The sequence below is a fragment of the Selaginella moellendorffii genome, unplaced genomic scaffold, assembly GCF_000143415.4.
Source record: "Selaginella moellendorffii unplaced genomic scaffold, v1.0 SELMOscaffold_7, whole genome shotgun sequence".
Lineage (NCBI taxonomy): Eukaryota > Viridiplantae > Streptophyta > Lycopodiopsida > Selaginellales > Selaginellaceae > Selaginella > Selaginella moellendorffii.
In genome coordinates this window covers 3,522,020-3,549,311 of record NW_003314268.1, presented here as the reverse complement: position 1 = coordinate 3,549,311, position 27,292 = coordinate 3,522,020, and the positions used below count along the sequence as shown (strand labels likewise).

Sequence of the window (27,292 nt, the reverse complement as noted above, 5' to 3'; positions counted from 1 at the left end):
TGCTTCCTGGAGGAATCAATTGATCTGAGTGCTAGTAGAATGGAGCTTGATTTTCTTTGCGATCATCATCATGCACTACTTTGATAACCATGGGGATGCTCCCCTCAGTCAAGTTCCAGATTCTTGATCGATGTATGATGTATGGAGATGAGATCCTCCAGAGTATCATAACAGTTAAATATGTAAAACGAATTAAAGAATGTTTAAATCACAGGCGTTAGATTGAGGATATACTTTACACCAAAGCAATTCTATATATTAAACGGTCAAGATTCGAACCCATGTGTTATAGGGAAATGGATTTGCTCGCCCCGACTACGAGCGTTCGGCGCGTCTTTGTGCATCCCGCGAGGACGGTGGTTCCACAGAACGTGCCCATCTCCGCCACTGTGTGCGAAGTACCATCTCGTATCACAGATCAGAGCTCTTTATGGGTTTGGCTCAAGAATCTCCATCCCGATGTGGAGTCGATCTACAGAGCAGGATCGGCCATGTGGGTTGATGTTAACGAAGTGTCCACCAGTCCTTTGCCGCCCTCGTTCACATTGCATGTCCGCAGAGCACCGCCAGGTATTCGTGTAGAATTTGAATGTAGCTTGATGCTTACTCTGCTTGTTACTCAGCTCCATCAGGTCCATTGAGCTCAACTCTTGCCAGCATTTGCCGAGATGCAGTAGCGATGGCTACCGAGTTGATAAGCTCTTATGGTGTTCATGGACAACGTGAGGCTCTTACACTGCAGGCTCTCTCTGACCCTACTAAAGAGAGCATCATCACGACCATGGAGAGCGCGGAAACGGTGGCAGTGATGGGCCGACAGTGCATCGGCTCACTTATCACTTTTATCCGGGACTCGACCATCAGGCGCTCTAAGTTTAACTTCGTGCTCGGATCAGCATCGTCTGGAAAGACTTACAGCGTCCGTGCTGCGTCTCTGTTCCTCTTTCTGGAGTTTGTTTCCTCGGCACACGGAAGGCTAATGCACGTCAACGGGGAGGAATTTTCGAATTCTCCAGCTTTGACACTCGTCCGCTCGCTTGCCTTGGGTTATCACGACAGCAATGCCGCTCACTACTACATTCAGAACCTCAAGGATGACAAAGATGCCAATCAGGTGATCAAGATCATGCGGAAGATAGTTGGGGGTGATAACAACAGAAGGCTTTATCTGGTGCTGGACGGTGGTCCTGAGATCTCTCCCGAGCATGCGGTTTTACTCCGGAGTATTGCTACTTTTGGTGCTGTAGTCTTGTGCGGGAAGTGGCAAGACTTTCTGAAGGTGCAAGATCGCTCACTTTTCATCAACGGCGGATTCAACGTAAGCTCGATCTTCTATGTTGCCTGTACTAAACTCTATCTGCTTGATTCAGGAGGTTGAAATAACAAACTACTTGGCGTTCATGAAGGCCGACGCTAATACTACAAAAGAAAGTATTTGGTGGAAGACTGGCTGGGTTCCGGGATTGGTTGCCACCAGGAGCGATCGGAAGTACCTTGAGACTCTTAAAGAGTACATCCGGAATCTACCTTCGGAAGATTGGCCCCGTTTCTCCAAGCTCATCTCGAAAGGAATTCTTGAGGATGATGGCGATGACGACATTTTTGCAGAGCAAGCCACCGGGCTGTTCTACAGGGGTGCTGACGGAATAGCGAGATGTCTCTCAGAGCAGCTTCGTTCCTACGCAGCAAACCAGTTCATGCTCGTGGCAAGTCCAGTGGATAAGGAGCAGATCGATGAGCAGATTCGGCTGTGGACATCAGTTATCCAAAGCGATCCCGGTATTTGCTCACGAATTGGTCTAAACACAGAGCAGGCATGCATTCTTGTGGCCCGGTACAAGCAACCCGTCATAGAGTATGACCAAGAAGCTTCTGTGACCATAGCTCCGGCAGCAGTCCGCCAATTTCGTGGGAGCTTTACAATGGCGATGACCAAAGGGATCTCCGGTCCGACGCTTTTTCTTCCTATTCATGGGACTGAGAAAGGACTCAATTGCTACTATGTTGCAGATTCGCACTTTGTAGTCATCCAGTTTGCAACAGGGGCTCGAGCGATTGAGGATCACAACCGTACCAGGCCGAGAGCACGGGAATTGTTCGTCTCAGATGACAAATCGAGGTCGCACGTCCTGGCATGGGTGGTATACTGCACGAGTCATTGGTTTGAGACAAGGAAGCTTGATGTGGCGGGAGGTGGTGAACTAATCTACCATGAGGTCTATCTTAACTTCGGGTGCTTTGACAAGATCTTAGCCTGTATCGACGAGAAGCTGGAGAAGCTGCGGGATGGGAAGTACGGTGGAGAGGTAATCAGCTTTCGCTTGCAGTTTTATATTATCTCATTTATTTATCTAATGCAGGCAAATCCTAGATGCTGTGTTTGTAATAATCAGGAGACTCTTGAGGACGCGCTGTGGGTGCAGTGTGAAAACTGTGAATGCTGGTATCATCAGGCTTGCGAGGATTTGAAGGACCATTGCCAAGGTTGCTTGGAAGTTGCTCGGAAGAAGGAAGCCAAGAAGGCAGCCAAAGCCCAAAAGGAGCAGGCTCGAAAAGCAGAGGAAGTACAAAGGCCAACTGTTGCAGCGGAGGTACAGGAGGTGGAAGTGCATGCAAGGGACAGCAGAGGTCAGTTTCATAAATTGGCATGCTCACTCCTGAAGTTCTTTTTGCTTTTGCAGCCAAGAGGAGGCGAAAAAATGCAAGCTCGTAAAATGCAATAAGGAAATGGATTGTAAAAGCGTTAGCATTTTGACCACGCTCTCTTTCTCTCTCTGTACACTGGGAACAAAAAATGCATCCGCTTTGCTAAAGTTTTCACAGCTTTTGCGGATTGATCGCAGCAGTGTGTCTCTAAGACACCTTAGCATGGCCAGTAGCAGCATTACAGCACATCTGTGAGAGGTGGGGGACCAGATGATTGCTCCATGTCGTAGGAACTCACTCAACACAAGAAGCGACTCATTCAGATTTTTTTTGCAGCTTACCTCGTCACTGCTATTGCTGGCCTCCAGGCTTGTTTTAACACTCCCACAAAACTTCCTCTCATCTAAGCTTTAGGAATGCTAGTATGATTTAAGAACCTGCCTTTTCCATGACGCTGGGCCCTAAAAAGAGTTTCAAAGGGGTTTTAGAGAACATTCGAAATTATTTTTATACAAGTTAAACCATAGTTGTATTTTGGATGATCGAAGGTTTACTGTTGATGGAGATTGATGAGTCTGATGTGCCTTTTATATCCATAGTAAACAATCCATTGAGCATGTACAGACACACCATAGTCTCACGTCAATCGAAACATATGAGAGCAATGGCATTCAAGAAAACCAACATCATAATTGCCCACTCGCCCGCACGACATTCCTCACCCAATCTCTCTGCTGCGATCAAATTCCGCCTAGTGGCCTTGTAGAAATGAGCTCCATCGTTCATCGTTTGTTCTCTTTGCTCCAGTTTTTTTTAAATAATAAAAGAATAAGTGGGAATATTTTTTAAAACCTCAATGTATATTCTTGTGAGGTTGTCATCTCTGGTTAAATTTGGTCACTTATAATTGTCTGAACGCTCCTCTCCACCACCAAGTGATGACTTTCCATCCTTGCTAGATCGGGAATGACATTCATCCCAGTCAGTTTTTGCCATATTTCTGGAGTCGAGAAGCTACATGTCTCTGCTGGGGATGTTGTCAGTGTCTCGGGGCTCTTATTGTTGCCCAGCAAGGGTTTGACGTATCACTGGTCCTTGATCAGAGGCCTGCTGATCTCATGCGGCGCTGGCAAGTGTGGGGTTTGATTGTTTTCAAATTCTTTGGCAGGGGATTCTAGGGTAAGACTGGGCTTTGTCGCCGCATTCGACGGCACCAAGGATTGGGCCCGTGGCGCACCATTGCTGTTCGTGCCCTGGGACGATCTGATGGCCCGCTCGTGCTGTTCCAGCTTGGAGGATCACTGAAGGCAAAAAAAATGGTGTTTTCAGATTTCGATCCAGGCAAGGGAGGCAGGGATTTTCTTGCATGCTTTCTTAGCCACTCACCAAATGTCTATTGTAGTTGTAAACATTATTTTTTATATACCTTAAGTAAAAGTATTTTAAAATCCTGGTAAGATACATTTTGCTCTAGGGAATTCATCTTTTGTAAGTGTAAGGTGTTATCGATGAAACTTAGTTGTATTGTCCACAATTCTTTGGACTAAAAGTATAGATAAGATATATAGTACAAGGTTATTTGTGCAAATAACATTATATGCCATTAGAATAAGTCAGATGGATTTTGAATGGTAATCTAACTTATTTGTCATATTTTTGTAATGCTGTCAGTTCTGCAGGAGTCAATTGTAAATTTTAGGAGTGGCTCTTCTTTGATTCCAGCAAACAGAAATGCTTGAACATGGCATTGGGGGTATCACCAAGAATTAATTTGTGTGCTTGTGGTCCAAATCAACTATTCAATGCCAGCTTTCAGTTGCATGATATTCATAGTTAAAGAGAAGGCTAGTAAATAAAAGAACCTCATTGGAATACTTACCATATGTTTCTATATACAGGTGCTGAGTCTGATATACATGTTCATTTCATTATGAGTTTTATTCCTAAGGATTTTATAGTTTTCTAATATATATTTTACATTGGTTAGCATGGATATTATTCATTAATAATCAATCAACTAGCTGGTAAAACCAGGAGCATTTTGTTATGTCCGTGCTAAAAAGGTCAAGATTTTTTCTAGTAGATTGAGTGTAAACTCTTAGTTGAAGTCACTAAACAAAATGCCTTTGTTTTGATTGTGCTAGAACATCACATTCCAAGGAACTGCAATGTGTTTGCATTCTAATAAGCAACATCCAGCATATCCATGTTTGTTGTGTTGGTAAGCACACTCTACCAACTCTACCACCAGAGAATACAAGGCTTTAATTTGGAAAATGAAGTGGGACTTTGGAATACTTAACTTAGACTTTCTCTTGGTTCCTTGAATTTGTAATTGTATTTAATATTTCTTTGTAATTATTGAGGCCTCAAACCCCAAAACTCTGCTAATGAGATTTAAACTCAAGATTTTCTTTACACATGGATGAGACATAGATTAGGTTTTTAAATTAGTTCTTAGAGTCTATATAAAACTAGGGTTTGAAGACTTCAAAATGTTTAACACATATTTAGCTTTTATTTTAGTATTTTTTAAATAATTTTATTATCTAAATATCAATAGCTTCTTTTCTGCTTTTAACTGTAGTCAAATTTTGATACTCTGCAAAGTTATATCAAGTATTAGAGTAATCCAATATAACACTTCATTTGTAGCTCTAACAAATTACTCAACAGCAACAATACCTTTTTGGTTTAAAGCTAAAGATTGGTATGTCAATGAAGTTTCACAGTATACAGTTCAAATTCTGTGGCTTTCTCAATCAAATCAAATATTGAATCACTAATACACTTCACATAACATATTTGTGAGAAAGTCTATCACTTTTCCCATTTCGCAAATGCACTAAGGTGTTTCATCACTCATTTGGACATAAAAATCACTTGCATAAAGACAAAACATATTTCTGGAATTGGTAGTGCTCATTAATAAACTTCTCTACCCTATCCTAAGCTATCTACAAATTTTGTTTTGAACTTGCTTAAATGGAATCCCAACTTCAATTTTATTTTGAGATGCCTTCTTTTAGTTTTGTTCCACTATACCACTATATTAGCTATTATTGTAGGCAAATTGCATCAATGGAAACATATCCTTCACTAACTAATTCATACATTTAGTCTATTTATCTAAGGATGATTTCCACTCAAAAGCTTCAAAATCACTTATATAGCCTTTACAAAACTTTTCTAAACTCCATTAATGAACTTTGAGTCTTAATCACTGATAATTTCCTTCAGCAAACTTTTCTAAATAAACCACAACTAAGTCTTCTAAAGAACCAACAATTGCACATACTTTACCAAAATTTATTATAACCTACATTTGTTCCTTTTACTTTTGTATTCATGATAAATAAATGATAGGTTACAAAAGTCATATGACACATTGTATGACTTGCAATACTCAAGGATATTAACTTTCATATTCTTCTAATAAAAATTGTTCTTAATTAGGTTATATATGTTCTTCCCCCCTCTAGATGATTATAATAGTAGAATAAAACTTAATTAATCAACAAATGCACTTGTGACAAATATACAGCCATTGTAGTAGAGATTCATATCCATAAATGTGCTTCTATTTGAGCTTGCAAAGAGATTGCCTTAGCATTGTAAGCCTAAGCATGCTTAATTAACTACCCAAACTCACTAACCACTTTATTCAAATGGTATCATATGACAAAAATAAGATAAAGTATCTGCCACCACATTTGATTTCCTTAGATAATGCTTGATAGGAAACTCCCCAAATTCCATAAATTTGACCATTTAGCAAACTTGCTTAATATTCAACTCTTTATATATGAATAAATATACAAGAGGCTTATGATTTGTCACTTTTTAAAGCTAGTGAGGAACAAAGAGCAATTGCCTTAAATTATATTTCAAACTTAAGAATATAAACTTTTATGTGTTTGTAAGTGTAGATAAATGTAAACAATTAAAGTAGTTTCAGGCTAATCCATGGTATGGTTTGCAAAACTTTTGTGAATTATTAAGTTACTGTATTTTTTTTAAAATGATTTTTGGATATTATCAACCTCATGAATTAACACAATAGATAACATAAATGTGAATGCTAGAGAATATAATTTAGTATTTTTTGGCCTTGGTGATATATTTAGCATGCATACATGTAGATCATGATGATTTTAATCTTTTTATGTTCAATTGGTCTTTTCAAATATTAATGTTTTTATAAATTAATATTACTTTTATTCTATAAAGTTTAATATACAAACAATTCCTTCTTCATACACATGTCAAACATGTTTTTAGCATTGTCAAATAGATTGTATTTAATTATTTTTTATTCTAGACAAATTTGTAGCATAATGCCTTCAAGGCAAGTTAGATTTTAGTCTACCACTCTCACTTTAAATGTTAATCAATCACACTATTAAGAAGTTTTTGAGTGGTTTCCTTCAAATGGAATACCATATCCATAATGTAATGCCAAGAAGATATACATTTAGCTGTTTTTTTTAAATGGAATGTTATATTCATAATGCAATATCAAGAAAACATATGGATGGATTCTTTTTGTGTTTCTATCAAATACATTTTATACTTCTGTTTTGTTTGATAGGTGGTTTTTATTGTATTTTTTGCTATTTAAAATCTATATTGTGAATACAGTCAATCCTGCATATGATTAACTTTTTATTAAAAAGAAAAAACCAAAAACAAGGAGTATAATATCCACACTTACTTAGTGAAAACTTCTTTCTCTTATTAATTCTTTTGAATGTTTGACTATTTTTATGTATGTTGTAATCTTTTTTGAAACCCTATCATTGCTACCAAATCCATTTATGTATTTTGATAGTGGAAACCCAAGCACATCAAGTTTTCGTGCTTGATTGTCAGTTGGAAAGAATCTATCATATACACAAAGTTGCAAAGTTATCTTTCGAATCAAAATTTAAATTACTTTCTATTTATCATGAAGTCACAATGGTATACGTACTTAATTCTTTTTTATCTATTTCACTTGTAATTATCATCCATTTCCCCATCTTGTCTACTGCTTCTCTACTATTTCTTTAAGAAAGTATTGATATTTACCTAGGTGCTTATGTTAAATTTTTTTAAGCTAGTCTTATTATAACTATTTTTAGAATAGAGTATATTTGCTTTATTAATTTAAATTCAAGGTTTTCTATTGCTCCTTTGTAGTATCAAAACTTGAGCAATAACAAGATTGTTATAGTAGCATTTGCTTATTTTCTAGAGTTTAATGCCTACTCTTAATTAGTGTTTTGAACTTGGTGAATGGCTCAATACTAAAGATGGTCTTCTTTCTTTATAATATTATAATTAAGTTTGTCTTTGGAAGACATTACAATAACAACATGCACAATTTACACTTATTATTAAGAGCTTCCTCATAAGTGTAAATGAGCTTCCTTATAAATGAAAAGAATTTTTCTCATACTCACTATAGATAGTTAAATGATTTTCTCTCTTAAAACTACAGTTTAAAAAATGCTAAAAAAATGAAACAAAACCCTAGAAAATAAAAAACTTAATATTCAATAGATGTTATAAAAAATTTAATCTTTTCTTAGATAACACACAAATGTTAACTTACTTTAGATTTATATAATCTATGTTTTCTTCATAGATAAATTGGCAATATAAAGGTTTATGTGAATATAAATATATTTAGATAGAGTTGTTAAGGAACTCTCTCTAGAACAAGTCGAGTTAAAAAAATCTTTGAATGCAAATTCATGATAAGGTCAAAAAACTTTTTATGAGTGTAAGGTATAGAATAAGTTCTAAGAACAACACTTTTATGAAATTGTCAAACCTATGTAAAACTCAACTCTTTATAAATGCCTAATTATGGAATGAGTGGAAAGAACTATTATTGAAATTTAACAAAAAAATTTATTATAGATGCTGAATTTGCCCTTAAATTTGCTTTATCAATAACCAAGGGAATACTCTCAACTCTTATACAAGGAAAACTAAAAGAAAATATCTCCAACTATATGGAAATGCCACTTAATTTGGCTTTGATATACAAGATAAAGAGAAAAAGACTTCTATACATGAAATTCACAACCAAATAAGTTAATTTTAGACTCAAAAAAAAAAACTAGAACAAGTTCTCCATGTCTACAAAGAAAAGTTCAAAAAACCTCACACTTTACTCTTTTTATCTCTCTTCAAAATTTTAGACCCAGCAATATCTATTGTGTAGAGTATACAAAGATGTTGCTAAATCATTAAAGGAATTTGACACAAGAAACCTATGGAGAGAATTATTGACCTTTACTATAGACTTGAAATTTTTTTTCTTTGGGATATATTATAAATTGTGAGTAGTAAACCCATTTGGAAAGATGGGTACTACTAATAAGTCTTGGTGTCTAGTTCATATAACCTAGACTAGGTCCCTGTAAAATTTATAATAACAAATTCTTAGTAAATAGACCCAAACCTTAGAATTTTTAAATGTTATATAATTTATCCCCATGCTCCAACAATGCAAGTTCTTGGGCCTCCATCCCTAGAGGTAGGGCTAGCCTCCTCTCTCATATCCCTTAGAAAGCTCATGGTTAAGGAGTTTCAATAAAAAAGAGTTTCCTCCCTAGTGTTGTCCACACTTTCTCCTACACCCCAAGGCTGTGCTATATATCCAACCTTTCAAATATTTTATACAGTAAAAGAGAAATATCTCCCACCTAATAATGTTAATTTGTTGGCCAACAAAGTTTGGCAATTGCTCTTTATACTAATAAAACTAGAGCTTATTTAATGTAGGATTCCTTTGTGTGAAATGGGCACATATTCTATACCTTTTTCTTGCATAATATAACTTGATTGCTATTGTTTAGATGCCACATCATTGTTAAACCTTACCCTTCTATGTTTTTTTAGGACTTGGGTGTTCTCCATTTCTATATTCTTGTAAAAATATCAAACATATAACAAAGGGTAGTACAGTCATGGTAGTTGGCTTGTAATGTTATTAGAGCCTTAAAATTAGAGTATGAATTCTTTGCATCCTTGCTCATTTTCTTTAATTTTTTATTGCATTTTTTTTAACTATGGATTCTTTATAAGCCTCCATTCCTATAATGGTTATGTGAAAACATTTATAGAGCAATCATTTCTAACAATTAAACTCAAAGGGTGGAGGTCTAACATTTCCTTTTTGAGTAGATAGTGATAGTGATAGTATCAACTGCATTTTGCCAGGATGTCAATTGAGAAAGGCTATAACACAATTAAAGAGGGCCATTTGGTGAAATGCTTTACTTTTGTTTTTTTTTTTTACTCAAAAAACCTTAATTTATGCCCCAAAATGCAAGCAACAATTCTAGTGATTGAAGTCTAGTGTATAGTGATTGATTCTGGCATAGTTAGAGCATGGCACTTAATTGGGTATGGTCATATGTTATCAAACTCTTTACTTATGCTTTTGGCAAATAAATTAGGTGTTGGAGGTGTAATTATTGTAGAAAAATGTATCATGGTCTGCTAAAATAAATTAAAGCAAATCTTGCTAAAGTTTCTAAACATGATAATGAAGCATGTAATGCTTCAAACATTCCTCTCTATATTCAAGAACAAACTTGTCAAATATTTGTGGAATAAATCACAAATCCCCCTTTCGATTTACATTCTATAATAAATCTACAAAATTTACTTTTTAATGAAACATTTGCTTTTGGAGTTGGTATATAAAGTGTTATTCAATCTCAATCTATGAGTGTTTCTGTAGGTTATAAGGGATCATCTTTTTATCAAAAGTAAATGCAAAATAGCAATATTGGGGAAATACGTAATAACATAATATACATAAATTTAGATGATGTGATGTCAAAGTTTTTTTTTTTGAATACCATACCATTGAATGTTATCAAAAACTTGTATTTTCACTTCATGATCCCGACCACTTGTAGTGCCGAACCTAGTGTTATATCAAGGGTTCATGATTACAAAAAGTTTCATACTCCTCAACTCACTCATCATTATACTCGAATCAAAAAGAAGTTAATTTCCTTTCATAATGGATGGGTTTAATTTGGATATATAGTAATGACTATGGATAATATGATATAAAGAGCAAATCATTTATAAACTTCATAGTTATCTCCATCCATAGCTCGATATTTTAGCAAGGTGTTAACATCAAAGAAGAAGAGAAGACTAATCTTTGGCTTTAGGAATAGTTTAGACCAATTATTTTGGATGTTCATGTTGAAAATATTGTTCAAGCTGTAATTAATAATGCTTCAAATTATATATTGATAAGGGAATATATGATAGAAGAATTCCCCTTTATCTTACACAATAGATGTATATGGTATGTTTTGGATTTGCTATTGGAGGATATTGGGAGGTTTATAAGATTATAAATGACTATGAAAAGATTGTGAAATTTATAACTAAATGTTACTTGCTTCATATTAAAAAATTTGCTCTAAAAAACTCATAAAACCTCTAAAGACTTAATTTGCTTATATCTTTTTTATGGTCAACCAATTCTAGCATGAAGATGTATTGTTGTGCATTCAACGATTCATAGTGAGTGTGGAATTTGAATTATCAAAGTGGTATAATACAAAGGATGCCAAGGATATTTACACAACAATTCTTAACGATAAATTTTGGAAGAATGCTTCTACTTTATTAGTTATGATAACTTTTATTTTGAAGTTGTTATATCATGCCAATTGCAAAGGTGCAATAGTAAGATTGGAGCTTGTAGTTCAAAATAGCAAACTTAATGTAAATAAAATTGATGCAATTAAGTGTGTCTTAGTTTCGCTTGCTTCTAGAAAACTTGAAGAAATTAGTTTATGTGCATAGCAACACAAAAGTGATGGATAATGTTGAAAGTGAAGGAATGAAATTTTTAAAAATCAATTTTGACACATTGTTAAGATGTAAACTAGGCTTGAATTTTTAGGTAAAAAGGATTTAGAGATGCAAGCCAAGCAAAATCTTCCAAATAAAGATGTAAAAATTGTGTGAGACACAAATCTCTAAGCCCAAAAGTGGAGCCAAAAGTGTGCCACATGGCAATAGTCAAAACAAGAGTTCAACAAATGTAACACATTTGGGCTAAAGGCTCTAATATAGAAAGTTAAGAGTAGGAGTGGAACTCCTAATGAAGTGCTTGAAGAACGAGTACAAAGCGATTGATGAATGAATCTCTAAAAAAGGACATAAGAAGTATTAACACATGGTAAGTGCTATGACACGTGGAAGTGTCAAGACTGAATCTAAAATGGAGTTTGAGATGGATTCAAGATTGAGTTTGAGATGGAGTTTGAAACAAAGTTTGAGACTGAGTCCAAATATTAATACAAGTCATGGGATAAAAGCCCAAAGTGATTATCCCTGATCAAATATATCACCATTTGACATTAACATTTGAAGGTCCTAGGAGCGAGGCTATACTAAAGAAGTAGTATGTCGACTCCACTTTAGTTTATGTGAGAATTATTAGATAATATAGTTGATAAAAAGAGGCCAAGAAGGGAATGACTTTAGCATCTTGGGAACAGTTGAAGGTTTTCTTAAAAATATTAAGGATGTGATCCATATAGACGTTTAAATTAATAAATTGGCTAATGTAATTATGGTAAACAATTATAGTTGGGATCACAATAAGGATAAAGGCTCCTAAACAATAAAGGAGTCAAAAAATTATCCTCATGTGGTTGAGGATGATGCTCATAAATTTGAGACTAGGGTTAATAACCATAGAAGGTCAAATATAGATGAGGATATAAATCCTTAAAATGGTAATTAAGGTTATTTTTAATAAATGTTAGAATAACCCAAGGAGTTGGGGTTGTGCTTAAAGGATGAGTTGGTGTTTTTATTATATAGAAGGATAGTTCTAAAGGGAAAAAATAACCTACATGGAATAAAGAATGATTAAATGTTGGAAAAGCACTTGCAAAGATGGTCTTTATGAATAGGACATGAATACAAAATGTTATATTCAAGTGTGGTGGCACTTCAAAAGTAATCAATAATGTTAAGACCTAATAGGTCGTTGGATTAGTAAAATCCAAAAGTTGAATGACTTAGTGGAGTTAAACAATGGTTCTAAAGGATTAGTGGAAATATGTTTGGATAAAAGTGTGTTGTATCTAATGAAAGACTAAGAGATTCATAATGTCCAAGTATGAGAATAATGGGTATCTCATTAATGGCAGAAGGTGCTATACTAAAATTGTGGTAAAGTGTTCATGGAAAGAAGCAACTTTGGCAAGGAGTTATATATAAATACTATAATGCAATACTAATTAATAGTTAACATAAAAAAAGATTATTATGGTCTTGGCAAAACCTAGACATAAGTGGGAAGTGTTGTGAGGGTAGGCTCATAAAGCTAATAGTATGAAGACATCCAAATATTTCAAGCAATGATGTCAAGTTGGTTAGTTCATGAGAATCCCTTGCTAAATGAATCCCAATGAAAATGGGATTTGTATAGCCTAAGTTAGAAGGCATGCAACCTCAGTGCTTCAACCAAATATCAATAGAGGTGTGGAATCACTAGCAATGAGTTGTAAGACTTAATAACTATGAAATAACTAAGTAAAGGTTTAGAGTAATTAGTTGAAATGGTGGAAGTTAACTTCTTGAGACTTCTTGTTGGGATAAGAAGAAAGTTAGATATATCTCTTAAGGGATAAATTACTTATATTGCAATATAAGTTAATATCATAAAGAAACCCATCATTGAGATACCTAAACACTCTAAAACACCTAGGAAGTGGTGTTTAGTATTATAGAAGCATTAAATAAAGCCCACAGAACTAATTCTTTAGAGAATAATAGATAGATGTTATCAAATATCTAAGGTTAACAAAAACTACAGATAAGATAAGTTTATCTATCCTAAATAAATAAAACTAAAAACATTTTGGCATGGCAAGCAATGGGCATAGAGAAGCCCATAAGTAGCAAGGTTAATTCTAGTGTATAGGATTACAAAATAAGCATATCCAAATTGAAAAATCACAAGCTATTAAATGGGTTCATCCTTAACAATACTTGCTAAGGCATGGTAAAAAGTGCAAAGCTACCCTCCTAGTCTAAAGGAAATTAATCGAATAGAATGTATAATACCAAAAGCAAATAGCAAAATGATAGAATCAAATATAGAAATTGAAAGGCATAGCCAAGGGTGGTTATGCATTTTAGAGAGAATCAAATGGGTGTTCAAAGGTGTTGGTATTAGCAATTATGGTGCCATAGAGGTCTGAAATATACAATTGCCTATATTAAACCATATGCCCATTAGAAAATTTATGAAAGGAGAAGGTTTAACAAGCTAAGGAACAAAATCCCTTCAATATTCCTAAAGACAATTCTAGGTAAATTAATACTTAAAAGGACAAATGTAAATGGTTTATAAAAATATGTGAAATTAAAATAGTGCAGTAAAAGCATGGTCTTGAAGCTTGTCATGAGGCAAGGGTATCAAGGTTGGTAAAATAATTCTTGAATGGTCAAAAAGATAACTTTGAATGAAAGTTAATATTTGAAGACTTTTATGCCTACGCATAGAACTATATTATGCTAGTTGGGTGACTTGTTAAGTGAAATTGGCAAGCCGAAGGAACAAAGACTCTAATTAAAGGTGTTGACTTCAAAATGGTGGTCATGTAACGAAGTATGGAGGAGTCTATACATTATCACAAACTTATCAACTAACTTGTCAAATGAGAGAACTTGGAAGTTCAGAAGAACTAAGTTCTTAAGTTGTGATCTGTAGCACATGTTAAATATAAATTGGTGCACTAGCATTAAATATTTTGGGTGATGCCATCTATAAATGCATATATGGAAATTAGGTTTAAGTCTCAATCCTTTAGTGCTTAGGTTTGAGTCCCAACTCACTAGGGCATAATAATGGTTTGAGATGAGAACATTAATTTTTCAATGGTCATGGACTCTTGGTAAAGACATTAGCTTGAGCACACTGTTAAAAGGGGGACGCCCTAGAGTCAAGATGCACCATTAAAGTGCTTAGTCTGAAAGTTTAGTATATATAACTTGAACTGGTGCAAGTTGCACTGAGGACATAATGAATAAAATAGGGACACCTAATCTCAGTTGCTATAGACCCTTGACCAAAAAGGCTAATTTGGGCATATTACCAAGTGTGGGGGATACCCCCAAGGTCATAGTCAACAATTTAAAGGTTTACTAGACTTCTATTGATAAACCTGTTAATGTGAGATCACTAAGTTGTCCTACAGCTAAATAAGGACAAGCTCTTTATTGGGTTAAAGAATAACATTCTTAGTTCAAAATGTTAATTTGAACTATTAGTAATAGTGTGACTTAGTCAAGGTGACCAAATTAAAAGGACACCTAAGTGACATGAGCTGTAACAATATAATGGTATTATAAGTCCAAGAAAGTAGCCTCTAAAGAAGGATCAATGGGAAGATTACAAGATTAGACTATAAATAAAACCCATAGTAAAAAATGCTAGAAAGATTTATTAGAGGTGAACACACTTTAAACTTAGCAAAGCATAATTTTTGCTATGGAACCAAAGGGATACCTCAAGGATAAAGTTAGTGATTCTATGTTGCTTAATGCAACAATTAAAAGATAGGAGAAAAAAATTAATAGTCAAGAATGGGCTTTGAAAGTTATTAGAAGGAATCTAAATGATAAGTTAAGCAACGAACCACTATGTAATAGATACTAACAAATTATATAAAAAGAAATATGTTTCCCAAGGATACAACTCTCAAATGCTCCAATTTGATAAAGGGAAAAGCTCCAAAAGATTAAGCAACAAGGTAGCCAAATAATAGAGCTATAGATAGTTTTAGCACAAATTATAAATAAGTGAAACTTAGTGCCTAAAGTGGCACAAAATAAAAAAGAGGATGATGGTGCCCTCAAGTAAAGAACATTTTGGGATAGGGAAGTGGAATTTGCACAACATATGCAATACAAGGTGTCGGAAACACCTAAAAATTTGACTTTAGAAGTCAATATTAAAATTCAAAAGTGTGATAATTATATTGATAGAAGCTAAAATTACTCTAGAATGAGTAGTAAAGTTAAGATAAAGAAGGTGTCTTTAATAGATTTAGCAAGAACTAAACAAAAAAAGGGAGAAAACCATCATAAATTGTCTAATAAATTTTTAAATTAGAGAAACTAAGCTCCTTAAACGATGGGCAAGGCAAGCCTTCAATGTTGAACCCTTAACAAATAATGGCTTAATGCCAAGGATAAAGATGGTAATCCATGATGAGGTTAGTTTATAAAATAATATTGTTTAATGAAGATATCAAACTTCATTTATAAGTGGTGGAGTTGTGAGACACAAATCCCTAAACTCCAAAGTAGAGCCAAAAGTGTGCTATATAGTAGTAGTTGAAGTGGGAATCCAATGAGCATAAGATCTGACTCGAAAAGTCAAGAGTGAGAGTGGAACTCCCAATGAAATGCTTGAAATACAAATATGAAGCAATCAATGAATAAACCTTTAAAAAGAGACACAAGAAAGATTAACATATAACAAGTGCCATGACATATGAAAATGTCAAGACCAAGTCTGAAATAGAGTTTGAGATATAGCCCAATCTTTAGGAGACTGATCTGTAATATAGATGGTCTTGGACTGGATATGGCCTTAACATAACATTAATATATAAGTGGTACCTTTGGGTGTTTATAAAGGGATTAGATATGTGGAACACTTGAACTAAGTGCAAATGCAAAGTGGTATAAAAGCCATTTATAGGACTAATAAGTCCCTAAGTTGGAAATAAAACTCATAGAGATTGTAAATGAAACTCCTCTAAGTAGTCAAGGGTGTGGTTAGGTGATTAAAGTAGGATGAAAAAATTAATCACTTACAAATTGTTGGAAAATGCCAGAAATGTTAAGGAAGTTGTCGAAGATATGGAAGAAAATAAATAGTAGTTGATTTCTAATGCTTTGGTTTTTTTAATTTTAGTAGTTTAATTTTATTAAATTTTTTTTTATAAAAAAAAATTATGAACTAATTAGCCATTCAACACTTTCACAACCAATTAATAACCACAATAGTGATTAACCATGACAATGATCCCACAACCTCCACTATAATCTATTTCCTGCCTGGAGATTCTTCATGGCCAACACACTCTTGTACTGAGCATACACTCTGTGAAGAATCACTTCCATTGTCTTCCTGGCAATGCCACTCCACTTATTCCAATGCAAGTTTAGCACACTTTTGGCTGCTATCTCCATCTCGGACAACCTTGAGGTCTCCAAAGTCACCAGCACCCATATACATAGCCTCTATCCAGTCCCTATTCTTGAGAGATATCCTCTGGCCTGGAACCAAAAACTACACTCCAACTTGACGAGCACTAACCAGTCAGCAGCCCTTGCAGCTCAAAGCAGTTGTCTTCCAGGTGCCAGAAGTACTTCCCTGGCCAGCTGTGTGCTTCTGCAAGAGCAAAGCATCCACCAAGCTCAGGTATTATGACTTTCTTCAGGATCCACTCTGGGAAGTAGAGACATAGGTGTTCTCATGCTTGACACAGACAATGTTGAAACTTGGAAGGTCGTTGACTGCATCACTCACCCAGAAGCCCGTGATGGAGGCCTTGTCCTTGAGAAACCTACAAGCTTGGAGCTCCAGACATGAACAGCAAACTCCAAGCCAGCGCCTTTCAAGTTCCTCTTTAGCAAAACCAGTGTGGCGTTGGCCGCTACGAGCTCGTCCCAGCAAGCCGGTGATGGAGCTGGCATTCTCCTCCAAATCTTGCTCTTGATCAAGTAGAAGCACAGGAAACTCTTGATGCATTTGAAGGCCGCTACAAAGCCAGGACCTGCCACCTTTTGCTCCTCCAGAACAAATCTCAAGATGGTCCTGTTGCCTGTGTCAATGATCTTGAGAGGATAGAGGGAGAGCATGCCTTTGGACTGGACAGTGTGGCCAAATTGCCCTGACATGAATCATGGAAATATTCCAAGACTATTCCATAGCAATATATTTACATGTATTTTTATGAAATCTTTTCCCTTTACCAAACTTGGGCTTTGGAAAATAAACTATATGGTCAAAAGTAAAGCGTTTGCATCCCATTATTCTAATCAATTAGCAATGATTATAGTGACTAGTATAAATGACACGAGCCTAAGCTATCTTCAAAAATATCTAACGGAATATACTTTTTCCTGACAAAATGTACCGCTTATTTTATTTATTTCCGTTTGGGGTTTTTGTAGGGCAACGTGATGGTGGAGCCCTAATTTTCGAGCGATGGATCCGGCAGTGCTCGACGATTTGATCGGGCGGCTGCTCGAGGTGCGCAGTGGCCGCCCGGGGAAGCAGGTCCAGCTCTTGGAATCGGAGGTGCGGCAGCTTTGTGTAGTCTCCAAGGACATCTTCATGTCGCAGCCCAATCTTCTGGAGCTCGAGGCGCCCATCAAAATCTGTGGTAAGCTCCGCGAATGAGCATTGCGCTCAAGTCTAGCAGAGAAGTGGACTTTGAGGTTTTGTTTTCTTTTGCGTGTTTATTGTCTTTGTTTGTTTGATCTGAAAATCTCTCTTTTTTCTCGTCTAGCAGAGAGGTGGACTTTCATTCGATCGTTTCCTTTTGCCCGTGTTTAGTGTCTTTGTTCTATGGCATAGCCACTTGCTCTTTGTCTGAAATTTCTTTTGTTTCTCACGAGAAGATTTTTCTTCGTGTGCTAGGTGACATCCACGGCCAGTACTCGGATCTCTTGAGACTGTTTGAGTATGGTGGCTTTCCTCCCGAGGCCAACTACTTGTTCCTGGGTGACTATGTTGATCGTGGGAAGCAGAGCTTAGAGACGATATGCCTGCTTCTGGCCTATAAGATCAAATACCCGGAGAACTTCTTCCTGCTCAGGGGTAATCACGAATGCGCCTCCATCAATCGTATATATGGCTTTTATGACGAATGCAAGCGCAGGTTCAACATTAAGCTATGGAAGATTTTTACAGATTGCTTCAATTGCCTCCCGGTGGCTGCTCTCATCGACGAGAAAATCCTGTGCATGCACGGTGGCCTCTCTCCCCACATGAAGACCTTGGATCAGATCAAGAGAATCCCCAGGCCCACCGACGTACCAGATTCCGGTCTCTTGTGTGATCTTCTATGGTCCGACCCCGACAAAGGTGTTGATGGCTGGGGTCAGAATGATCGAGGTGTCTCATTTACATTTGGTAGCAACGCGGTTGCGGAGTTTCTTCAAAAACAGGACCTCGATCTCATTTGTCGAGCTCATCAGGTATGATGCTCGTGAGTTCTTTCTTTATTGTTGCTTTGAGCCCCATGTCTGCAATAACAATAACAGGTGGTGGAAGACGGATACGAGTTTTTCGCCAACAGACAACTTGTGACGATATTTTCGGCACCCAACTATTGTGGGGAGTTCGACAATTCAGGCGCTATGATGAGCGTTGACGACACACTAATGTGCTCGTTTCAGATACTTAAGCCAGCGGAGAAGAAGCCTAAGATGTCAACTGGCCATCCCAATCTAACTAGACCAGGAACTCCACCTCGCGGATTAAAGGTGCGTGTTGTCATTCTAAGCTCGCTTGTCAATTCTCATCAAAGTTTTCTCAATGTTATCAGCAGGCAAGAGTGTGAGTTTGAGATTAGGAAACGGGGATTGCGCCATCCTCAATAAAAGACGTCGCGTTATTACTTGGTCGTGATCAGTTAAGCGAGAGGGAAGTTACTGTACAGCAGCTTTGCGTAGCGGCACTGGTGGTCACTGCTGGTGGTGCTGCTGGTGGGAATCCAATGAATGACAGAACAGTGCTTGATTTGTATGTTTGTTTTTTTCTTTTTATCTGCAGTTTTCTCGAGAAGAGTTTTACTTATATGAGCAAAAGGCTCAGCACCTCGAGGCTGGACAAATCGGGATGCTTGAAGCCGTGAAGAGCGTAACAAGTACGTTCTAGATTCGTGCTCAGCTCGATTTTGTCTTAGCAGGTGTGCTCGCGCGGTTCAAGAGCTTGAGATGGCTGTGCTTGGATATTGCGAGGCCACCTGTGAGTCTGCTTTTTTTTTATCTCTTGGAGGATTGAGGGTGTCATGCAGGATCCTGAGGTAGCTGGTTTGCTAAAACATCTTCATTTGATCACACACTACAACAAAGCAGACGACTCCACCACCTCGAGGCTGGACAAATCCGGATGCGCCATTCCAGCGAGAGCTAGCACCTGGTTATCGCCAAAGTTATACGCTCGCCTGAAGCTCTCCACGCACCGCGCCGACTGCGATGTCGCGTACTCCCCGGTGCAGAGCTTGCAGCCGCAGAAGTGCGTGACGAATGGCCACTTTTGGCGATCGCCCACGTTGCCTCTGGCCGCCATCTCCTCGAAGCCGTCGACGATCACCTCCCAGAAGCCGTGGAGAGCGTACCCGGCCTCCAAGTACGTCCTCCTCTCGTGCTCCGTCTTGTTTCGTCTTAGGAGATACGCCAGCGCGCTCTGATCGTCCGCGGGCCAGTTCCTCGGACGCGTCCTGAACTCCCTGTTCAAGATCTCCGTGAGATGGTGGCTGCGCTGCGGTGAATCCGGCCGGAAGCTCATCCACTTGTCCAGGAAGTTGCGAGACCACTCGGTGTTTCTGATGAGGAAGATCCCGGCATTGAGGCCCAGCCAGTCCGGATCGTCACCATAAACCTGTAAGATCAGATGATCACTGCTCTCGCTCGCGTTTGAATCTGCGTACCTTTTCCCAGTATCCAGGAATGATCATGTCCTTGTTCCAGCTCTCGTAAGTTTCCAGCGGGATCACGAACGACATATCGGTGAAGAGCGCGTCCGAGTCCATCCACATGAACCACTCGACGTGGGAGTTGACGAGCATGAGCCTCTGGAGCAGCGGATAGCGAGCCCAGGTTCCAGTGAAGCCCGGCTGCCACGACTCGAGGCTGTACCACACCTTGCACTGGTGTAAGTTGCAGTAGTCTACCTTGTTCTTGAGCGACATCATGAGGAGGTGCGAGCCTTGCCTGGTCTTGCACGAAGTCGGCTGATCGGCGGTGACCAGGAGGAACTTGAGCGGCTCGGGTGGTGCTTGCTTGAGGGACTTGAGCATCCGCATCCTCGAGTAGAGGTCGGAGTGTGCCGAGGCTATGATCAGGGGAGCTGGACGGTCTGCTGCTGCTGCGTCATGCTTGGACGATTTTGATAGAGATCGAGACGGGTGATCGATCGTGGTGTCCTGCAAGGTTGTGAGGAGGAGCACGACGATGAGGAAACAGGCTGCGACGAGGAGCAATCCAGCGAGCAGCGCCGGTGGTGAATTCGCCATTTGAGTGAAGTGAGGCCTCGAAGAAGCTATGCTCGTTTCTTAGTATTTCTTTCCCCGGGCATAGAATTTGCGTGGTATCATGCATTCGGCCCTTCCGGGAAGAAATTCTTATCCTTCTGTCCAAAATCGGCGCGAAAATGCGCCACCGCGGGCGAGCGCTCTGTTCCTGCCGCCACTGCTGCTGCCGCGAATCGATCGGTCGAGGTATCTTTTTCCATCCATCCAATGTAGGACGCGGTCATAGCTTCCTTAGTTGTCTCTTTTAAAGCATGGAGAGATCCTGTCTTCCTTCCACCAGAGCCTTTTCCTCTTATATTTTTTGACCAACATTAAATAAAAAAGATGCTTCATTTTTAATAAGCATTTCTTTTTTAAAACTTGATTAATTTTTTATGTTGTAGATTTTGTACCTTTTATTTAATTTATAAATATTAACTTATATCAATATGTTTACTATTTTCAGTAATTGGTTATACTTATTACCAAAGTTCAAGACAAATTGTTTTACTTTTTCTTTAAAAATTTTAAGTTAGAAAGTCAGTTGTTTTTTGTATGATTTTTTATCAATAGTTTATAAAAAATTTAAGCTCTTAGAAATGTTTAATTGTTTATTATTTTAGTATTGTGAGGGCCAAGTGTATAGCTACAATGCCATATACTAATATTAACGTAGTGGGGTTTTGGTAGTTGTCAGATTGGTTTCAATCCGGAGGGTTTTTGGGCTAATTGATATGCATATTTTCTATATTCCCTTTTCATATTCCAAACACTCACATTGGTGGAGGTGAAGGGCATCTTTGATTATCCCTGAGGAGTGCTTGGATTTGGGATTTTGGTTTAAATCTAGCTTTTACATTGTCTAGATCTAGCTTTTTCCATTTCCTTTCTTTTGTTCTTTTCTTTCAGGATTTTGGTTTAGATTTAGCTTTTTGCATTGTCTAGATCTACCATTTCCTTCTAGCTTTTTGTCATTTCTCTTCTTTTGCTCTTTCTTTTTTATTCGTTTCCATGGCAGATCAGCAATCTCCTCCTTTGACTCTGGAGTAATAGTTGGTACAATTGCTTGATACTATGCGTTTGCAATTGAACAACCAAACTCAGTTGATGGTGGCGTTCACAGCACATGGTACAACTCCTCCTGCTCTTGGTGCAAATCCTCGTGTTCGGCTGGAGTTCTTTTGCGGGAATCTTGGGGATGATGTGTACCATTGGTTCGATCACTCACGGTGATTGCCACATATCATTCTTGGGATGATGCTAGACGTTTGCGTGAGTTTCCCACGTGTCTCCAAGAGACGGCGTTGCAGTGGTACAATGGTTTAGGAGCAGCCACTCGCGGGGATTGGAGTGTTCTTCCGGATGTCTTCAAACGCACCTTCGGACATGCCGATGACTGTGATGATGCTTTCCAACAATTGCATCGTCTTCACCAAGGGCCATCTGAGTCGGTGATGCAATTTGGCGTTTGTTTCCGAAGTCTTTTGCTTCGTGCGGAGCCAAATATGTCAGAGCGGATCAAGCTAGGAATGTTGTGACCAGCACTTCGTCAAGATCTTGTCGAACTTGTGCATGCACTTGCTCTTGCCACCCTTGACGATGCTCTTCGCTTGGCACAACATTATGAGGCGTCGCCTCTTCCACTTCTCGTTGCACGTCCTTCAGTTCCTCTTCCTATAGGTGATGGTCCTATTCCAATGGAGGTTGATGCTGCTGCTGCTCGAGTCCAAGGATAAGGGCGAGGACGTGGTCGTGGCCGTGATGTTTGCTGTTGGCATGTGAGGAAGTTGATCATACTTATCGGCGTTGTCGGCGTTTTCCAGATTAGCAACCTCCATTTCTTGGGTGGAGACCTTGGCATCAGCAACGTCCCATTGGTGTTGCTGACATCGAGATGCATCCAGGAAATGAGAAGTCGCGCAAGTAACGGAGGGACCTTGTGCGAATAAGTCAATGACCCCTCCATCTTTCTTTCAGGAGTATCATCAAGGGGTTCACTCGGCACTAATTCATCCAGTGTTTACTTTGCAAGCTCGTTTTTATAACAAGAGGTCTCCTATTATTCTCTCCGTGTTGATTGATACAGGTTCGAGTTTATCTTCTATTGCTCGACCTGTTGCCACATGTTGCCGTCTATACTTGCATCGTGCGGTGGAACCAGTTTTCATTCTTTATGGCAACAGCCGTACACATGCATGTGCATGGGATAAGGCAAACTTGGTTGTGTGTATGGGGGATCTCGAGCTTGAGTTGCAGTCATTGCAGGTGGTGCCGAGTCAAGCTTTTGACCTCATTCTTGGTATAGATTGGTTGCAACGCAATCATGCCAAGTGTGATTTTGAGGCTTCTCCCCTTTGTCTCATACTTCCTTATGTTTCATTCATTCCTCTTACTTCAATCCCTCTACTTCTACCTCTACTTCCATTACTTTTGTTTCTCCACTATTTCCTCTTATGTTTCCATTTTGTTTTGATCTTCTCTTTTCCGATCCCTCCAACAATCTTTGTGTTGTAGCGGTTGACCGGCTCATGAAGGAATATTCTAATCTCTTTGAATTTGACCTATCATCTAGGGCCAAGATTGCCACATGTCATCCGATTCCAACCGGGGATGCTCGTCTAATCAAGGTTCCTGTTCGTCATCGGTCACCCAAGGAGATCAAGATTTTGCATGCAAACGTAAATGAGATGTTGGAGAAGGGTGTTATTCGGAAGTCGCGGAGTCCTTGGGCATGTGAACCTCATCTTGTGACGAAGCCTGATGGGAGTATTTATTTTTGCATCGACTATCGTCCGTTAAACGAAGTGACGATTCCAGATATGTACCCTCTTCCTCACATTGCTAATCTCTTGGATCGTCTAGGGCGAAGTCGTTGGTTCACCGATGTAGCGCATGCGATCATGGGATGAGATTTGGATATACTGTCACCGTGGATCCTTGGAACCTTGGGGGATAAATGGGGATAAAATAGCCACTAAGGGCTCTCTCATCAAGCAATTGCCCCTTTTCCAGTTGGTTTAAGGGGAGAGAGATAAGGTGCGCTACAGTTGGTATCAGAGGAAATGGCACGGGTTCAATTCCCATTGATTAGTGGCTACTTAAAAATATAATATACCCTTGAGCAAGGTATATTCCTACCCCTAAATTTGAAATCGTACGTATTGGGCATCCATGCATACGTCCTTCCTCTTGTGTGGAGTATCCACGGACGAAGGTATCCACCGTGGGACTGCGGTACGGGTGGATGACTAGTTGCCTCACATGGAATAGCTGGTCTACACAATGGAAGGATTGGTAGATTGAGTGTGGAAATGGAGGTGCTGGTTCCCCTTGGCTCAGTAGGGGTTGTTAGTCAATAGTCAATGAGGACATTGACATCTCTGAAGGGGGGGTGAGTGTAGCGCATGCGATCATGGGATGAGATTTGGATATACTGTCACCGTGGATCCTTGGAACCTTGGGGGATAAATGGGGATAAAATAGCCACTAAGGGCTCTCTCATCAAGCAATTGCCCCTTTTCCAGTTGGCTTAAGGGGAGAGAGATAAGGTGCGCTACAACCGAGCTGGATCTTGCTTTTGGGTACTGGCAAGTACCGATGGCCGAAGAAGATATTCCTAAGACTGCTTTTCATACACCATTTGGTTTGTACGAGTTCTTGGTGATGCCATTTGGTTTGAACAATGCTCTAGCAACTTTCCAGTGGATGATGGACGAGGTTCTTTGCGATATGCTGGAGGTGACTACTGACTTCATTGATGATATCTTGATCCACTCGGAGGGGATATAGGAGGAGCACGTTCATGATGTTTGTAAAGTGTTGGATCGGCTACACAACGTTGGTTTAAAGCTGAAGTGGTCGAAGTGTGTATTTGGGTCCAAGGATACAACTTATCTTGGGTACCGTATTTCTCGTGAGGGTTTGCAAGTTGATCTTGACAAACTTATGGCTGTTCCAAAGTTCTCTACTCTGAAGTGCGTGAATGATATGCAATGCTTCTTGGGCAAGGTGCAATATCTTGGTTGTTTTGTGGATCATATTTCTAATCACACTGCACCATTGCGAGTGTTGCTGAGGTCATCAACGTCATCTTTCATCTGGTCTCCGGATTGTGAGCATCTTTCATCGTTTGGGGCCAAGATTGCCACACGTCATCCAATTCCAACTAGGGATGCTCGTCCAATCAAAGTTCCCGTTCGTCGTCGGTCACCCAAGGAAATCAAGATTTTATGTGCAAATGTTAAGGAGATGTTGGAGAAGGGTGTTATTCGGAAGTCATGGATGTGAACCTTATCTTATGACGAAGCCTAATGGGAATATTCATTTCTGCATCGACTATCGTCCATTAAACGAAGTGACGATCCCAGATGTGTACTCTCTTCCTCATATTGCTGATCTCTTGGATCGTCTAGAACAAAGTCGTTGGTTCACCAAGCTCGATCTTGCTTTTGGGTACTAGCAAGTACCGATGGCCGAAGAAGATATTCCTATGACTGCTTTTCGTACACCATTTGGTTTGTACGAGTTCTTGGTGATGCCGTTTGGTTTGAACAATGCTCTAGCAACTTTCCAGCGGATGGTGGACGAGGTTTTTTGCGATATGCCAAAGGTGACTGTTGACTTTATTGATGATGTTTTGATCCACTCGGAAGGGACGTGGGAGGAGCACATTCATGATGTTTGTAAAGTGTTGGATCGGCTACGTGATGTTGGTTTAAAGCTGAAGCGGTAGAAGTGCGTGTTTGGGCCCAAGGACACAACTTATCTTGGGTACCGTATTTCTCGTAAGGGTTTGCAAGTTGATCCTGACAAACTTGTGGTTGTTCTAAAGTTCCCTACTCTAAAGTGCGTGAATGATATGCAGTGCTTCTTGGGCAAGGTGCAATATCTTGGTCGTTTTGTGGATCATATTTCTAATCGCACTACACCATTGCGAGCGTTGCTGAGGTCATCAACGTCATCTTTCATCTGGTCTCCGGATTGTGAGCAGGCATTCGTGGATCTCAAAGAGCTATTGATGACTCCTTCAGTTTTGGCATATCCTGACTACACTCGACCTTTTATTTTGCACGTGGATGCTTCTGACATTGGTCTTGGAGGTGTGTTAATGCAAGAGAGCTTGAGTGTGCCTGGTTAGTGCCATCCCATTGTGTATATAAACCGTACATTACAACCAGTAAAAATGAACTACTCCATGACAGAGAAGGAGTGTTTAGCAACAGTCTGGGGTTTTGACAAACTTCATGCATATCTACACGGTTTTCAGACATTACTTGAAGGTGATCATGCTGCTGTTACTTCATTATTGAAGCGGAAGAACCTAGTTGGTCGTACTGCTCGATAGGCTTTAAAGCTTCAGATATATAATTTTGATGTTGTTCATCGCTTAGGGAGCTTTATGGCTGATGCTGATGCCCTTTCTCGAGCTCCTCTTCCTTCTCCATTCTCTTCTCATGTTTCTGACGAGCCTGTTGTTCCAGCCTTTGTGGATTTTCTAGACGAGGATTCTATACCATCAGTGGTTGCTATACTTGATGTTCAGTGTTCACAAGGCGCAGAGCAAGATCTACCTTCTCTTGATGAGGTTCATGAGGCTCAATAGATTGAGCCGTGGATTCAAAGGCTTCGAGATGGGTTTAAGAATCCTGCATCACTTGCTGATGACTTGCCTTTCCGGCATTTACATTCTCAATATCGCCTTGAAGACGACCTTCTTTATTTTGTGGGGATGGATCCTGATGATCATTTAGGACTGGTAGTGCCTTCTATCTTTATTCCGTAGTTTCTCCATGCCTACCATGATTCTCCTATTCTAGGTGGGCATATGGGACATCATCGTGTAACTGAGAAGCTGTGCAGGTCTTTCTATTGGCCGGAGATGCGACGTGATATTATCCGGTATGTGCATAATTGTGTTTGGTGCCAAGCTCATAATACTCTCCCTCGGGCTGCGGAAGGACGGTTAGAGTCAATTTCAATTTCCCGTCCGTTTGAGTTGGTGGCGTTTGATCTTATGGGACCTTTTCCACGGTCGACTGTTGGCAATGAGTATGTTATTGTTGCTTCTGACTACTGGACTCATTGGGTGGAAGTTGGTGCTCTTGCTAGCGCCTCTGCAACTGCTGTTGGATACTTCCTCCTCAATCGTGTGGTGTTCCAGCATTCTTATCCAGAGCAGATTCTTTCGGATAATGGTCCCGCATTTATGGTTGAGGCATTTCATGTTTTGATTTCTCGGTTGGGGATACGCCACACTTTCACGAGTGTTTATCATCCACAATCAGAGGGTTTGGTGGAACGGCTTGTTTGGACATTCAAGGGGATGATTGCGAAGTATG

At 39.0% G+C, this 27,292-nt stretch overlaps 3 protein-coding genes across 4 annotated transcripts; 2 read left to right on the top strand and 1 right to left on the bottom strand.

Moving 5' to 3' along the window:
* The first annotated feature begins 296 nt into the window (after positions 1-296).
* LOC9652622 lies at positions 297-2,769 on the top strand. The gene is made up of 5 exons (XM_002966724.2): positions 297-570; positions 624-1,318; positions 1,371-2,306; positions 2,361-2,628; positions 2,682-2,769. Exons 1-5 carry the CDS (start codon positions 297-299, stop codon positions 2,711-2,713), a joined length of 2,205 nt encoding a protein of 734 aa, XP_002966770.1. The 3' UTR covers positions 2,714-2,769.
* Positions 2,770-17,883: 15,114 nt separating this feature from the next.
* Positions 17,884-19,501, top strand: LOC9652621 (serine/threonine-protein phosphatase PP1). 2 transcript variants are annotated; one of them, XM_002966723.2, is made up of 4 exons: positions 17,884-18,098; positions 18,356-18,915; positions 18,982-19,203; positions 19,269-19,501. In XM_002966723.2, the coding sequence occupies exons 1-4, from the start codon at positions 17,921-17,923 to the stop codon at positions 19,278-19,280; spliced, it is 972 nt and encodes a 323-aa protein (XP_002966769.1). In that variant the 5' UTR covers positions 17,884-17,920; the 3' UTR covers positions 19,281-19,501. The 2 variants fall into 2 exon arrangements, with proteins under 2 accessions (XP_002966769.1, XP_024527101.1); XM_024671333.1 differs by having other exon boundaries at positions 19,266-19,501.
* A 235-nt stretch (positions 19,502-19,736) lies between these two features.
* Positions 19,737-21,311, bottom strand: LOC9634348 (xyloglucan 6-xylosyltransferase 1). The gene is made up of 2 exons (XM_002966366.2): positions 20,373-21,311; positions 19,737-20,323 (listed from the first exon to the last, which is right to left on the bottom strand). Exons 1-2 carry the CDS (start codon positions 20,955-20,957, stop codon positions 19,784-19,786), a joined length of 1,125 nt encoding a protein of 374 aa, XP_002966412.1. The 5' UTR covers positions 20,958-21,311; the 3' UTR covers positions 19,737-19,783.
* Between the last annotated feature and the right edge of the window lie 5,981 nt (positions 21,312-27,292).

What these genes read in the sequence shown, in the direction of transcription:
- LOC9652622 (XM_002966724.2), top strand. Translation starts at nt 297, where the DNA reads ATGGATTTGCTCGCCCCGACTACGAGCGTTCGGCGCGTCTTTGTGCAT. An exon ending in TGTCCGCAGAGCACCGCCAG is followed by an intron (nt 571 to 623) that starts GTATTCGTGTAG and finishes CTTGTTACTCAG; the next exon opens with CTCCATCAGGTCCATTGAGC. An exon ending in TCATCAACGGCGGATTCAAC is followed by an intron (nt 1,319 to 1,370) that starts GTAAGCTCGATC and finishes TGCTTGATTCAG; the next exon opens with GAGGTTGAAATAACAAACTA.
- LOC9652621 (XM_024671333.1), top strand. Translation starts at nt 17,921, where the DNA reads ATGGATCCGGCAGTGCTCGACGATTTGATCGGGCGGCTGCTCGAGGTG. An exon ending in GGCGCCCATCAAAATCTGTG is followed by an intron (nt 18,099 to 18,355) that starts GTAAGCTCCGCG and finishes TTCGTGTGCTAG; the next exon opens with GTGACATCCACGGCCAGTAC. An exon ending in TCATTTGTCGAGCTCATCAG is followed by an intron (nt 18,916 to 18,981) that starts GTATGATGCTCG and finishes TAACAATAACAG; the next exon opens with GTGGTGGAAGACGGATACGA.
- LOC9634348 (XM_002966366.2), bottom strand. Translation starts at nt 20,957, where the DNA reads ATGGCGAATTCACCACCGGCGCTGCTCGCTGGATTGCTCCTCGTCGCA. An exon ending in TTCCTGGATACTGGGAAAAG is followed by an intron (nt 20,324 to 20,372) that starts GTACGCAGATTC and finishes CTGATCTTACAG; the next exon opens with GTTTATGGTGACGATCCGGA.